Source organism: Macrosteles quadrilineatus, unplaced genomic scaffold (assembly GCF_028750875.1).
Source record: "Macrosteles quadrilineatus isolate MER2022 unplaced genomic scaffold, UCM_ALF_1.0 Scaffold_9__3_contigs__length_116548681, whole genome shotgun sequence".
Lineage (NCBI taxonomy): Eukaryota > Metazoa > Arthropoda > Insecta > Hemiptera > Cicadellidae > Macrosteles > Macrosteles quadrilineatus.
The window spans coordinates 31,763,979-31,778,936 of record NW_026542602.1 but is presented as its reverse complement, the minus strand read 5'-3'; the positions used below and the strand labels follow the sequence as shown (position 1 = coordinate 31,778,936).

General features: G+C 34.3%; 2 protein-coding genes across 4 annotated transcripts in view; both read right to left on the bottom strand.

The window, feature by feature from the left end:
* Positions 1-2,708, bottom strand: part of LOC129001932 (serine/threonine-protein kinase tousled-like 2) — a 122,927-nt gene extending 120,219 nt beyond the window's left edge. For all 3 annotated transcript variants that reach the window (XM_054429366.1, XM_054429369.1, XM_054429367.1), the window contains exon 1: positions 2,343-2,708. The gene's annotated coding sequence lies outside the window, so the exon portion shown is untranslated. The remainder of the gene's footprint in view (positions 1-2,342) is intronic.
* Positions 2,709-9,636: 6,928 nt separating this feature from the next.
* Positions 9,637-14,958, bottom strand: part of LOC129002089 (late secretory pathway protein AVL9 homolog) — a 29,842-nt gene continuing 24,520 nt past the window's right edge. The window contains exons 9-11 of the mRNA XM_054429626.1: positions 14,226-14,400; positions 13,524-13,612; positions 9,637-12,318 (exon numbers count right to left, since the gene is read on the bottom strand). Of these exons, the coding sequence (XP_054285601.1) occupies positions 12,188-12,318; positions 13,524-13,612; positions 14,226-14,400 (395 nt within the window). The 3' untranslated portion in view covers positions 9,637-12,187. The remainder of the gene's footprint in view (positions 12,319-13,523; positions 13,613-14,225; positions 14,401-14,958) is intronic.

Sequence of the window (14,958 nt, the reverse complement as noted above, 5' to 3'; positions counted from 1 at the left end):
ACCCTAGCCATTAACAGTTTTAAACAATAGGCCTAACAATGAAGATGTTTGCAAATTGTTTCTAACTTACGTAAGAGCATAAATTGAAACAAACATTACCATAACATAACTATTAGGCCTAACCTAGGCTTACTGTTTAATTTTATAACTTATCAACAGCTAACTTAAGTCAGGGCATTCAATAATCTTCCTTCACATTATAAGTAGGCCTAAATCTTAAGTAAGTTTTGTGTATTCATCTGCATTCTTTAGCAGTGACAGTTCTAGGACCTTGTCAAGGAAGGGGGCTAACGGGTGTGTTCACACCAGGAGGGGAGTTTGAGGTTCCTCCCACGCAAATTTATTTATTTATTTATCATTTCAACGGCTGACGCCAATACATAAATGATTGATAGAGATACAATATAAAGGAACTAACGAGATGCAAATGTGATACAATTCAGAACAGTAACAAGCTACGAGAAAACAATAAATACAACAATAAATAGCAACAATAAATAAGTTTACAAACATGCAAACTTCACAATAATGATCTACTAAATTAGAACCTAGGTCGAATGTAAAATTTGTTCTGTAAGTTACATGTAGCCTAATCTGCTCAACTCATTAAAAAAGTTTATGTAAGTTTAAGTTATGGTTTTCCAGTTCAATAAAGCTTATGCCTAAGTATTAACTTAACTTAATACAATTTTTTACTTGGGTAAGTTGCAAGCACTGTAAGCACGTGAATTAATCAAAATATCAGGCTTTTTAGAAATGTGTTATTCGTGTAACAAAACTGTACAATGGGACGACCATGGCTGAGGGGCCGGCACACAGTACCTAGTGCACTTAAGTTACTGATAGGCAATTGATATAACTTAAGTTACACCGATGCACGGGTAACTAGGCCTACTGCATTTTTTGTTTCAGTAGAGGTTATGTTTTCTTTTGGCTGTCAGTCAGTCACTGGATGTTTACGTCAAGATTAACAGTGATTAAAAAAAAATAATTCTCATGAGTGAAAACATATAACTTAGCCTAAGTTATAAGGGAATTTATCAGCTAAAATTTTTAAGCCTGGACTTGGATATTGTAGGGTTAAAACCAGTCAAATCATGAAAATATGGGTGCCAGAATCGCTCAGCCCAGGGGTCCGGTAAGGCTCTCGCTGGCCCTGCGATGGGGCATTCTCTATGAGAGCATTAACTAGGCCTAATAACTTAGGGTCTATAGGCCTAGGCCTAAGTTATTGGTCTGATGACAGCTTGAGTTTAATAATTGTTAAAATTTAACTTATATGTTCTTAAGTTAAGAATAATAAGTTAGCCTTCCTCATTTTAGGTAGGTAGGTACGGTAAGTTTACTCAGAGCTACTTAAAAATGAGCTAAGCTTAAACTTACATTCATCTTACCGGTAACTCATTGTGTAGGCCTAAGTTTACGCTTAAATAAGTTTTAGGGGATTTCTCTAGCAAAAAAGTTTTCATGAGGGGTACAATTCCATATCTGTTGGCACAAACAACCGAATGAGTAATATACATTACTCGATTGTTTAATTCGATATATATCGTTTGGTTAGTTAGGTTAGGTAACCTTACCAGATGATATATCGATCAATATTTTCATTCGGTTGTTTGTGCCAACAGATATGGAAGTGTAACCTTCATGAGATGTAAACAAAAATGTAACCTAGACTAAAGGCTATTGTAACTTAACTCAAAATGAGCCCTAGACTTGATAACTTAAGTTAGAATCAGTAAGTTAATAAAGTTAAGCCATTACTTATTAAGTTAGGTAACTTACTTAACTAACTTAGGTACTTATATTACTTAAGTTACCTTAGCCTAGGCCTATTTACTTTAATTCCAAGAAAGGATGATGAAGGTTTAATCTGGACTAAGTAAGTTATGCTTTATGTGTGAGTGTGGTTATGAGGCCAGTGTTTACAAACATAAAACTTATAAGTTTAAGGTTATGACTGTTTAGTTAATTTCTATAATAACTTAGTTTGACCGTTTCGTGTATGACTTAACATTTAGTAGTTAAATAGGCTAATTCCACGGTATGCATGTGCCAACCAAACAACCGTATTTTTTACCAAGGATGGTTCAAGTTTGTTGTACTTTACTTTTTCACATGAATAATGAATGAATGGTGTTCAATTTTATAAATAAATCATTAATGGCAAGTTACATGGATAAGAAGTTATGCGTAGGTAAATTGTCAACTTAAAATCTAGAATCCATTGTACAATAATAAGCCTCTCCCGATTCCAATGGTGTGACACCAAATCGTCATTTGGATCTGAACGGAATGTTAAGGTATTTGTTAATTTGTTAGAATAAAAACAATAATATTACCTGTCTTGTGGTATCCAGATTATTCCAAATGGTTGGCAGGCTTATGTCACGCACTAAAACACGATTCGCATTAATATAACGATATCGTATCACATTCAATTATAACCGAATAGAACCTAATAAACGAGAAAAACCTCATCTGGAAGATGGCGGCCGCCCGCCAGTTGCTGATACTGCCTATCCTTTTCTCGCATTGCCACATAAAAAGAATAATAACTGTATTCTTAACCGATTTAGAATTAAAAAGCAACCACTAATCCATTGGGTAATAATCTGTTAGCATTTAAAAATGTTCAAATAGTAAAAATACCCGTCACTAACTTCCTAAAAACTGTAACTCCAACCACAGCGCAAAACTGCTCCAAATTGTTTTGCACAGGTGACATACTGACGTCATGTCGTCATGACATCTTCGGCTAATGTCGGGTGATCCCGCGTTTAATTCCGACAAGGTGCATCTAAAAGCTGTCCTCAACAAACAGACCAATGGAAAAACAGTATGTTTGATTAATCTATGAAAAAAGTTTCGCGCTCAAACAAATAAAACCATTACACAGTACCATCACCGTTTTAAAAAGCTGGTCTGGAATCCATTCGTCGATTACTGATTGCGATACAACCAATACCAATTAAATTGTATAATCACGAAATCTCAGGATTTAATTAAAATGTGATTTTAATAGCTTTTCAAGGTCACGGACTTAAAAAGCATAACCAGCGAGCGGTGTCAAGAAAAGCAAATAATACGTTTCTTTTTTAATTGGCAAACTTTTAAATGATTACCGCAAACAAGTTTTTTGTAAAAAAAAACCCTTTTTACTATGTAGGTTATAAATATGTACTCGCCTTTGGCTCGCTGGGGGCTCCGCCCCCAGGCCCCCTTTTTTGGTTGGGGATAAAAAGAAATGGGCCATGGCGCAAGACCTGCAATTGAGCCAAATTTCAGATCTTTAGCTAATCTAGAAGTGGGTAAAATTGATTTATACCGATGCACCTGTAGGAATAACATTGGGGGGATTCTAATTTTCGTGGGGGGGGGGGAGTTATATTTGTAAAATGTCAATTTTGAAAAGGGCGCAAGATCAACAATCATGCCAAATTTCAGATATCCAGTTAATCTAGAAATGGGTAAACGTGATTTAGACTTATGCACCTGTAAGAATAACATTAGGGGGGGGGGAGGATTCAATATTTGGGTGGGGGGTTGAAAATACGACGCCCCCAGGTCCCCTTTTTTGGTTGGGGGTAAATACAAATGGGCCATGGCGCAAGACCTACAATTGAGCCAAATTTCACATCTTTAGCTAATCTAGAATTGGTTAAAATTGATTTAGACCGATGCACCTGTAGGAATAATATTGGGGGGCCCCAAATTTTGACATTAAACCTAAGTTTTGGGGGTCAAGGAGTAAAGTTACGAAAAAACACGTAGTGTTTAAAATTTAAAGTTAAGTAAGGAAAATACAAAGCAATATTAATTTTTGCAAAAACAAATTATTTAAGTATGAAAAATGGCGAAAACCGGTAAAAATTTAAAGAAATTTACCAAATTTTGAAAGTAGGGCGTTTTTTGAAGGTTAAGGAGTGCGATTTTCGGGAAACACCTATTAAAGGTTTGTAGAAAATTTGATTCCCGTTCATGAAAATCCTTTCAAATATTTTCTATCTCTTACTGTTTTCGAGCTATAGGCGATTGAAAAAAAATGGGTTTTGTCGTTTTTAGAGGTCCGCCAGTTTGGATTTTTAAGGTGGGTAAAATTTAAAAATGGGACTTTTGCAAAATTTGCCATAAACTTATGATCCCTTACTACAATAGTACCAAATTCCAAGTCTCTAGCACGTTTCTAAACGATTCATATGACCATACCAAAGTCATTATATTTTAATCTTATTCTCCATAAGAATAACATGGGGCTCGTAAAAGTGGTAAAAAAACCTTCAAATTTTGAAATTAAACCTAAGTTTTGGGAGTTAAGGAGTAAAGATACGAAAAATTATTAAAGGAGTAGAATTTAAAGTAAGGAGAATACAAGAACCAATGAGAATACAAAGCAATAATAATATTCGCGAAAAGTAATTATTTAAGTATGAAAAAATAGCGAAAACCGGTAAAAATTGGAAAGAAATTTATCAAATTTTTAAGGTATGGCGTTTTTTGAAGCTGAAGGAGTGCGATTTTTGGAAAACGCAAGTTAGGGTTTTGTAGAAAATTTAATTTCCTTTCGCTAAGATTCTTTCAAATCCTTTCTATCTCTTACTGTTTTCGAGCTACATCCGATTAAAAAAACTAGTTTTTTCGTTTTCAGAGGTCCGCCATTTTGGATGTTTGGGGGGGTTAATATTAGAAAATGGGACTTTTGGGAATTTCACCGGTAATGTAAGATCCCATACTACAATACTACCAAGTTTCAAGTCTCTAGCACGTTTCTAATTGGTTCAGATGAGCATACTAAAGTCGGCATTTTTCAATGTTATTCTCCATAAGAATAACATGGGGCTCGTAAAAGTGGTAAAAAACCTTCAAATGTTGACATTAAACCTAAGTTTTGGGGGTTAAGGAGTAAAGTTACGAAAAAAGACGTATTGTTTAAAATTTAAACTAAAGTAAGGAGAATACAAGGCAATAATAATATTTGCAAAAAGGAATGATTTAAGTATGAAAAAATAGCGAAAACCGGTAAAAAGTTGAAAGAAATTTACCAAATTTAGAAAGTAGGGAGTTTTTTGAACCCGAAAGAGTGCGATTTTCGGAAAACATTTTAAAAGGTTTTGTAGAAAATTTAATTCCTGTTCCTGGATATACTTTCAAATCTTTTCTAGCTCTTACTGTTTTCGAGCTAAATCCGTTTGAAAAAAACGTGTTTTATCGTTTTCAGAGGTCCGCCATTTTGGATTTTTGGGGGGGTTAAAATTTGAAAATGGGACTTTTGAAATTTTCACCATTACCTTATGATCCCTTACTACAATACTACCAAATTACAAGTCTCTAGCACATTTCTAAACGATTCATATGACCATACCAAAGTCATTATATTTCAATCTTATTCTCCATAAGAATAACACGGGGCTCGTAAAAGTGGCAAAAAACCTTCAAATTTTGAGATTAAAATTAAGTTTTGGGGGTCAAGGAGTAAAGTTACGAAAAAACATGTGGCAAGTAAAATTTAAAGTAAAGTAAGGAGAATACAAAGCAATACTAGTTTTTGAAAAAAAAAATTATTTAAGTAAGAAAACATGGCGAAAACCGGTAAAAATGTAATAAAAATTTACCAAATTTTGAAAGTAGGGCGTTTTTGAAGCTGAAGGAGTGCGATTTTCGGAAAACGCCTAAGAGGGTTTTGTAGAAAATTTAATTCCTGTTCCTGAATATACTTTCAAATCTTTTCTAGCTCTTACCGTTTTCGAGCTACATCCGGTTGAAAAAAAGTGTTTTTTTCTTTTTCAGAGGTCCGCCATTTTGGATTTTTGAGGGGGTTAAAATTTGAAAATGGGACTTTTGCAAATTCCACCGGTAATATAAGATCTCATACTACAATACTACGCAAATTTGAAGTCTCTAGCACGTTTCTAAGCGGTTCATATGAGAGTACCAAATTCGGTATTTTTTAATGTTATTTCCCATAAGGATAACATGGGGGGGGAATTCGAAATTTCGGGGGGGTTAAAATTTGAAAATGCGACTTTTCGGATTTTTCCCGGGGGTTTAGTCACTAGACCTACGACCACCGAAAATTTCAAGTCTCTAGCTCATCTAGAAGTGGTCTAGAATTTGTATCCCTTAGTTACATATGCGGGATTATAGTATTTAGATTGGCAAACTTTTAAATGATTAGGTACCGCAAACATGATTTTTGTAAAAAACACTATTTACTAAGGGAGTGTCTAAAACGCTGACAGACTGACTGACAATGTTATAACTCCATAAGACACATAAACGATGCCACAGGTTGCCACAAACGACCTACACCATTGAAATTTGAAATATGTGTTGGGAATACAATTATTTATAAGGTGTATGCATTTTAATAGGATATATTAATCGGAAGTTCTTAAAAATTTATTTAAGAACTATTAATGAAAAGAGTGCCACAGGTTGCCACAAACGACTTACAGTAGGTATTGAAATTCAAAACATGTGTTAAGAGGGTACATATTTATCTCCTATATAAATCTAAACAGTGTATCTTGGCCGGAAGTTCTTAAAAACGCACCTAAGAACTATTTATAAAAAGAGTGCCACAGACTGCCACAAACGCCTTACAGTATTGAAATTCAAAACCTGTGTTAGGAGAGTACATATTTATCTTCTGTATAAGTCTGAAAAGTGTATCTTAACCGGGAGTTCTTAAAAACGAACCTAAGAACTATTCATAAAAAGAGTGCCACATGTTGCCACAAATTACCTACGGTATTAAAATTTGAAATATGTGTTAGGAGTACAAATATATAAAATGTGTATTAATTTCAATAGAGTATCGTAACCGGAAGTTCTTAAAAACGAACCTAAGAAGTATTCATAAAACGAGTGCCACAGGTTGCCACAAATGACCTACGGTATTGAAATTTGAAATATGTGTTATGAGTCCAAATATTTATAATGTGTATCAATGTCAATAGGGTATCTTAACCGGAAGTTCTTAAAAATGAACCTAAGAAGTATTCATAAAACGAGTGCCACAGGTTGCCACAAATGACCTACAGTATTGAAATTTGAAATATGTGTTAGGACAACAATTATTTATAATGTGTATGAATTTCAATAGCGTATCTTAAGAGGAAGTTCTTAAAAACAAACCTAAGTTTATTAATAAAAAGAGTGCCACAGGTTGCCACAAACGACCTACACCATTGAAATTTGAAATATGTGTTGGGAATACAATTATTTATAAGGTGTATGAATTTCAATAGGATATATTAATCGGAAGTTCTTAAAAATTTATTTAAGAACTATTAATGAAAAGAGTGCCACATGTTGTCACAAACGACTTACAGTTTTGAAATTCAAAACATGTGTTAAAAGGGTACATATTTATCTCCTATATAAATCTAAACAGTGTATCTTGGCCGGAAGTTCTTAAAAACGCACCTAAGAACTATTTATAAAAAGAGTGCCTCAGACTGCCACAAACGCCTTACAGTATTGAAATTCAATACTGCGTTTTTAAGAACTTCCGGTTAATGTACACTGTTCAAATTCATGTAGAAGATAAATATGTACCCCCCTAACACATGTTTTAAATTTCAATACTGTAAGTGGTTTGTGGTAGTCTGTGGCACTCTTTTTATAAATAGTTCTTAGGTTCGTTTTTAAGAACTTCCGGTTAAGATACAATGTTCAGATTTTTATAGAAGATAAATATTTTCTCTCCCAACACATATTTTAAATTTCAATACTGTAGGTCGTTTGTGGCAACCTGTGGCACTCTTTTTATAAATAATCTTAAATTCATTTTTAAGAACTTCTGGTTAATATATAGTATTGATATGCCTATACAGAAGATCAATATCTCCACCCATTACACATATTTCAAATTTCAATAGTGTACGTCGTTTGTGGCACTCTGTGGCATCGTTTATGTGTCTTATGGAGTAATACCATTGTCAGTCAGTCTGTCAGCGTTTTAGGCAGTCCCATTTACTAAACAGAAAATGTGTCATCCTGTAAAACAGTTTTTCGTAATTACCGTATTTGTATGGATATCTTTGCAGCTTGGATGATTTAAATATAGTTGGAATGGATTAACATTGGTAGATATTCGATATATGTTGATTCGTGGTATACCTATATTCCAAGTACAGAAACCACTGTCCTCCACTACACTCATCTCCATCCATACTTGGCTAAAATACCTAACCTACCTTTGTATAACAAAAGGTTAAATACCTGTAGTACTGTCTGTGATCCTGGTTTAGGTCAGTGACCCAAGTTTCAAACTTAAAGGTTCATTTTTTAGGTTCGAAACCTGGGTCGCTGACCTAAACCAGGATCTCAGACAGTAGGCCTACTACAGGTGAAATATTAGTACCGGTAGTAGGCCTTTTATTAGTAAAATACATGATCCAGAGGCTAAACATGCTACCTTTGTATGGTCGCCATTCCAGAATAAAGTATTAAAGTACAACTGTAGTACATAACAAACGCTGCATTTAAATGATCAGCATCAAGGACTAATAAGAAATCCATTTAAAACCCCCAAAAATAGCTTGAAAATTTTTGCTGTCTAGGGGTTTAAATGGGTGGTTTCCCTGGCACTTATATCTTGTTGCCTCCCAGTACAGAGTAGGCTATTACACTTTTTGTGATTTCTATATATAATTGGTTAATTATAATTAAATAAATTATTATGATGTTTCCTCCCTCTTCTCTATCAGAATAGAAATAACTACACTCACCTAACCATCACCCCAATACTTACATTTGCACAAGTGACAAAAAAATTTTGATTTTCTCAAACATTAGAATGTTGGCGGATGTTGATTGCAGCTTAAAGTTACCTATCTGATGAAAACTGGGCAGTCCTAAAAAGTTAATGCTAATGGGTGTTGCCCAACTAACTGTTCTTAGACTTTTTGGTGCAAAGGACCCACAAAAATGTGAGAAGTTAAGGCAGTCTGCCCACACAAAAACCAATCTGCTAGATTAAGCACATCCTGTACTTTAACATGAGACAATCTTAAAGATTTATACCACAGCGCGAGTCGGATCATAGTAGTTTTTTGGTTATTGTTGTGATAAATAATCTTCACAAATTATATACAAAATTCTCTGTGATTAAATAAACAGCTGGTTGATGAGGGACAAACATTAGCATCATCAGATTATACCACTAGAAAAATACCGGTATGGATCATAAACATATACAAATGACGTTTTTGGCCCGAAAATAAACATTATTTGACACTGCTTAAATGGAACTGCCAAAACATATGTTCAATGCTATTAGTATAGGATTCGGGCCAACAACGTCATTTGTTTATGTTTATGATCCATACCGGTATTTTTCTAGTAATCGTGGATTATACCTTAAGAGTTCTTCTATCTAGGCCTACAAGCATTGCACAGGTGTTAAAAACCCAAGTGTATTTTTAAACCAAAGAGATTGAAAATACCATAAAGTACACTAGACAAATGATAAAACCTTGTTCTTACACTTTAACAAGAAACACTAGAATTTGACATATTATCTGTGAAACACACTGAAAGGTAAAGAGAGTCATTTAACTAAAGTAAAGCCAAGCAACTTTAGAGAAACACTTCGGATAAACAACAAATCAGTACTGTTTTGGAGAATCTTTTTATTTTTAACGATATGGTTTTTTTAAACAGTTGAAATAAAATCAACACCATGATTAATAACAAAGTATCTTTCTGTAAATAAATAGTTCATTAGAGTGTAAAAACTAAATATGATTCCATTAACAATTTAAAGATTAAAATTAAATAAACCAAAATTGTATAAAAGTTTGAACACAATAACAGTACTCATTTAAATAACCTAATTAAAACATTAATACAGAGACTGGGCCCACATTTCAATATCTGTATTAAAAAGCATTTTTTACACAAATCAGTACTAAACAGAAAGTTTTCACATTGTGCAGTACAGAAGTTAAATAGATTAAAATATGTTTGAATGAACTATTATTCTAACATATACAACATGATTGAAACGAACCTTAAAACTGTTATCAAGGATTTAACAAAATGAACTTCTTTGATGGTCCCAGGCTTAGGTGTTACCTTGTGGGTCATACTGATAGCATATTTTCCCACGTATAATTCGTACAGAAGAACAACAGATTCAGATATAAACTCAAAACAAAATAAATCTTCTTCATTGCTAGCTAGCTTTATTGTCAGTAAATAGATATTACAGTATCTCCTTTCACATCATAAAAACTTAAACATACATGTAGAATTAAGTAGGTAGGTAATCAAAATCACAATTTTATATAGATGAGCCTTTGGAAAAAGTTATAAATAAATAATCCAACATTAGAACTCTAACTATCTTGTCCTGGTATGTACCCCAGTCACAATTATACGAAAAGATAGTCAGAATTCTACTGCATTTAAAATTATGTCAAGATCAGGCTGATCCAATTGTTCTGACTGTCTAAGGATACATGATACTAATGGCTTGATAAACCAAAAGTAACATTTTATTCATGTTGAAGCCTTCCGGAATTGGTAATCAATTATAACAGGTTACGTGCCTTGATGTCCACATTCCTGTCAAAATTCTGTTGACTAGTTTCGACTCAAGTGACGTGCGCCAGCTGGCCAAATGTGTTAAATGTCTACCGTGTTCGTGTTGTGTTTGTGTTCAATGTATTTAAGAAGATTTGACGACATTCAATGAATGAAATATTTTAACGTTCTGTTTCGACTACTCAATAGTTGAAACTAGTCAACATAAGTTCGACAGAGGAATTGTGGACGTCAAGGTACGTAACCTGTTACAAAAGTATCATTTGTCTAACAACAATAGAACAATACCTAAACAAGAGGAATACCACTGAGCTAGAAATACAACTGGAGGTAAAGGACAGCAACCAGGTAATATATAGTTAACTGGAGGTAGCACTGGCTTGTCACCAATAAATTTTTATTTACAAACAGCAGACAATCTATAAAGAGTAGACGTATATCCTTTAAGCATTTTCCAAAGTTAAAACAAAGTCAACATAAAAATTACTGTATCAGGTTTACGAACAAAAGTGCAGAACCAGCCTGTCTTTATATATAACTAAAATATATGTACAAACTATAAACAAATATCACAAAGTATAAAAATGATTACAAGCAATGGTACATGAAATACTAGACATAATATACACAAATAAATATTTTGTTTTCTCTTAATTGTTATAGCATTATTTGCATAAGATAAAATATTATAATTAATTTAATGAGTATACTGGAAATTTATGATAAAAATAATATTAATACTTTTAAGCACCACAGGCTGACGCTTAGGTTTAGTCGTAGTTGAGAGTAACGGTAATTTTTAAGGACTATACGAGTGAACCACTCCTAAAAATACAGCCTCGTAGACAAATAAAACCTAAACCGTTTGCCTGTGACACTCAAATGGTACTAACAGAGCAAGAACATCCAGTAACACTTATTCTCTGAAGCGTTTAGTGCAACATTTTTCATCCATAAAGGTTGATGGTTAATTTATGATTAGTATTGCACATTTTTATCCCAGCTTTGAACAAATTGTTTTGTAAGCTTAATAAAATCACCTAAAACACTGATATAGGTACTTAAATAATTTGGTCAACATTTAACTTGATATGCATTATAAATTTAAATAACAAGGCGGAATAGTTTCAAGACCATCAAACAACATAAAAACTTTCCTCCGCTAAAAATAAAACAGTGTTTTTTATATGATTATGAAACACGTAAATAGGTTTTTAGAAATGATGTAACACAATATTAATAAATTATGATGAATTATTTGACTGAACAAACCAATAACAAAACCTTTGTAAACATCAGAATGAAGAAATGATGAGTGCTGCGGTGAAAAAATTTAACATAGATCACATTTACATCTCAAAATAAAATGTTAAATGTGATATTACTAAATAAAGAGAGTATTTCCTTTCAAGAAGTTGTATATACTACAGAGAACCAATTGATTACTAACTATGACAGTCACACCGTTCTTTAGTCAAATGTAACATTAATTGTAGCTGGTTCACATTTGTACACAAGAGGTCCTGTAACAAACATTAGTATTTACACAAACAAATACAGTAGAAATTATATTACATATATGATTATCTAGGAACACCAACTTCTACACATGTAACAGTGCTTGATTACGCAGCTACACTTCGTAGACTTGACCCGCAGCAGGCTCAACTTCCGCAGCAGGTTCCGCAACTTCTGCTCCTGGCGTTGTTGTCAGATTGCTCCACCAACTGCTCAACGCACCCTTTGCTTGCGATATTGCTCCTCCTGTTGGGTGAAGTACTACGTTAGATTGCAAATAAAGACCATTTATTTACACAATTGTAGCACGTACCCTAATAGTGAGGGCTTACATACGACTTCTATGACTTATTGGTTGAACAGAAAAGACATTTTTAGCGAATTTTCCATATAGGGAATAAGCTATTACCGAAGGTCTCATGGTAAGACCTATAGACCTGAGACCGATTTACTTTTTCGTTTTGAGGTCCCCAAAGGCCAAAAACACCATCCATTCAAATTCATATATATATATATATATAGATAAGGTGTGTCCGTTAGCGCGATAACTCGAGCAAAACGGATCCGATTTCGATGAAATTTTGTACAAACAGGAAGATTAAAACTTGTATTCCATTCTTTTAAAACATGTCTCCATTTACATATTAATAGCCAGTTAATTAGTAATATAATCAGCCTTTTACCAATACAATATTAATTTACATCTTCATCATCAAGAAAAACTAAATATGCTAAAACTTAAGTCTATGGATCCGCACATAGACAAAGAATTCTACACATCCCTTTTGGACAAGGAAAAGTTGGTGTGCGGGTGTTCATGATTATAAAAGTGGGTACTCAATCAAAAATGCCTATAAAATTACATATCAGAGCAACCGGCAATAATGTTCCTACTCATACTTGGACAGTAAGTCACAGTTGTGATATAGTCAGTGCTCGATTTGTGGGGGAACGCGGTGGAACAAAGTTCCGGTACCTCTCTTTCGGAAAGATAAAAATATTGGTTTAAACAGGTACATAAATAGGTATTAATCCCATTAAATAGGTTACAGTTCAGGCCCCTTATCTTTTACAAATCGAGCACTGGATATAGATGAAATAAAGGTAGTAATGTAGGGTTCACTATCAAAACTAATCTCGGTTTGGTTTAAACTATGATAAAAAAACTCAAACCAATTATTGGAAAATTTGCTAGGCATCAGGAATCTTCCACCTTGATAAGAGTAGTTGGCCTGGGTTGGCCAAAGGAATGTAACTGAGCAAATTACAACACAGATCTCATACTTCGGTAAAGATAAAGTTCAGAAAACAATTTTGATCATTTTAAGAAATAGATTTTGTGTATACAGTTCTAGACTATTTGCTTTATGAGGAGTTTTCTGTAGAATGAGACTCAAATAAACAAAACAAATACATAAATGCAAAAGTAAAGCGCTGAGACTTGGACTTACCCACTGCCCGACCAGTGGTGACAACTGCTTTGCCTGTAGATACCATGGCTTGGTTCAGCTTGCGACCTCCCTCAGTGTTCTGCATGGTGCTGTCAAAACACATGTGGAAATTAAGTTCAGTATAACAGATAGAGAGATAGAGAAGGATAAGATGAGAGGTGATGAAAGACAGCTGAACATTGATGAGTCGGTGGCTCAGTTGGTAACACGACAGACTGTGTAATGATGGGAGCGATATCTTGGGGTTGCATCCTGGCAAAGAGAAGTAAGTTACAGAGGAAACATTCAATGGTAATTCAAGTGGTGTCTAGCACTATAGTTCTTTCACAAAATGTTGGCGGTTTGAGGGAAAGTTCCTCAACTCATTTTTCTTCTTGATGTATACGTTGCAGCCGATAGAAGTTTTGGCAAACCTCAGCTGTTAAGCTATTGTTTTAAAGGTAGGATCAAGAGGAAGGGATGGATTTCTTCCTCTAAAACCGACACTTAGCTAAAACACATGGTAGTCTCATAAGCAATTTTCTTCTATATCTTTCATTGTGGTTCTGGTAAGCAACATTAACATTTATCAGTGTAATATTTCTTGTACTTAACCAGCTCAACCCTTACTTTGCTTGATAAGTTTCACATAAAAGCCAGATCTAGCAAAATAAATGCAGATAAAAAAGAGAAAAATGTTATTAGTTGCTCACTAACACTCACTGGGTCAATCGGAGCTTCATGTCGGCCACTGAGAGCTGGCCAGCAAAGGGGTGTCCAGGGTTGATATTAAGCACTGCATCACGACCACCACCGTCGACCCACGTGGTGTAGTTGTGTGTATGCTTCCAGGCTGACACAAATGCAGCATTGAAGTGGTCCAGCTCCCGACTACCCTCTGCCAAACACAAAGAAACATTTCAAATGACAAGTCTAAATGTCTGTCAGATAACTCAAACATTACGGTGAGTAGATGGCACAGTCAGTAGCATCACAAACTACGGATCGATGGCTGAATTGTCGTACGTTTGCATCCTCGTGCCCATTAAATTTGTTCAGTATAGTTAACTCTTATACTATACCTGCTCACACCTTGATTTGCTGGATAAATTTTACAGACAGGTCTGAAGCCTATGGGGAAAGGCAAATGCCAGGTTAAAAGAGAAAATCAACACGCACAATTATTATCTTGTTGATTTGCTCTAAGCACGAGATCAATCAAACACAGCAACAAGCAAAGCCAAGCAAAATTTAATTGTTGTTTATGATTTATTTCTTCCTTGTTGATATTATAATTTCCATTCTAATGGAACGCAGATTTGACAAACACTTCAGTTCAGATCATATTTGTCGTAACCTAACGTTACGCTAGAAAAGTGGACAGTAATTATAAAGAACCACTTACGATCGCTGTTGGACATAGAAGGAGGAGCCGTGACGAATCATCCCACTTCAG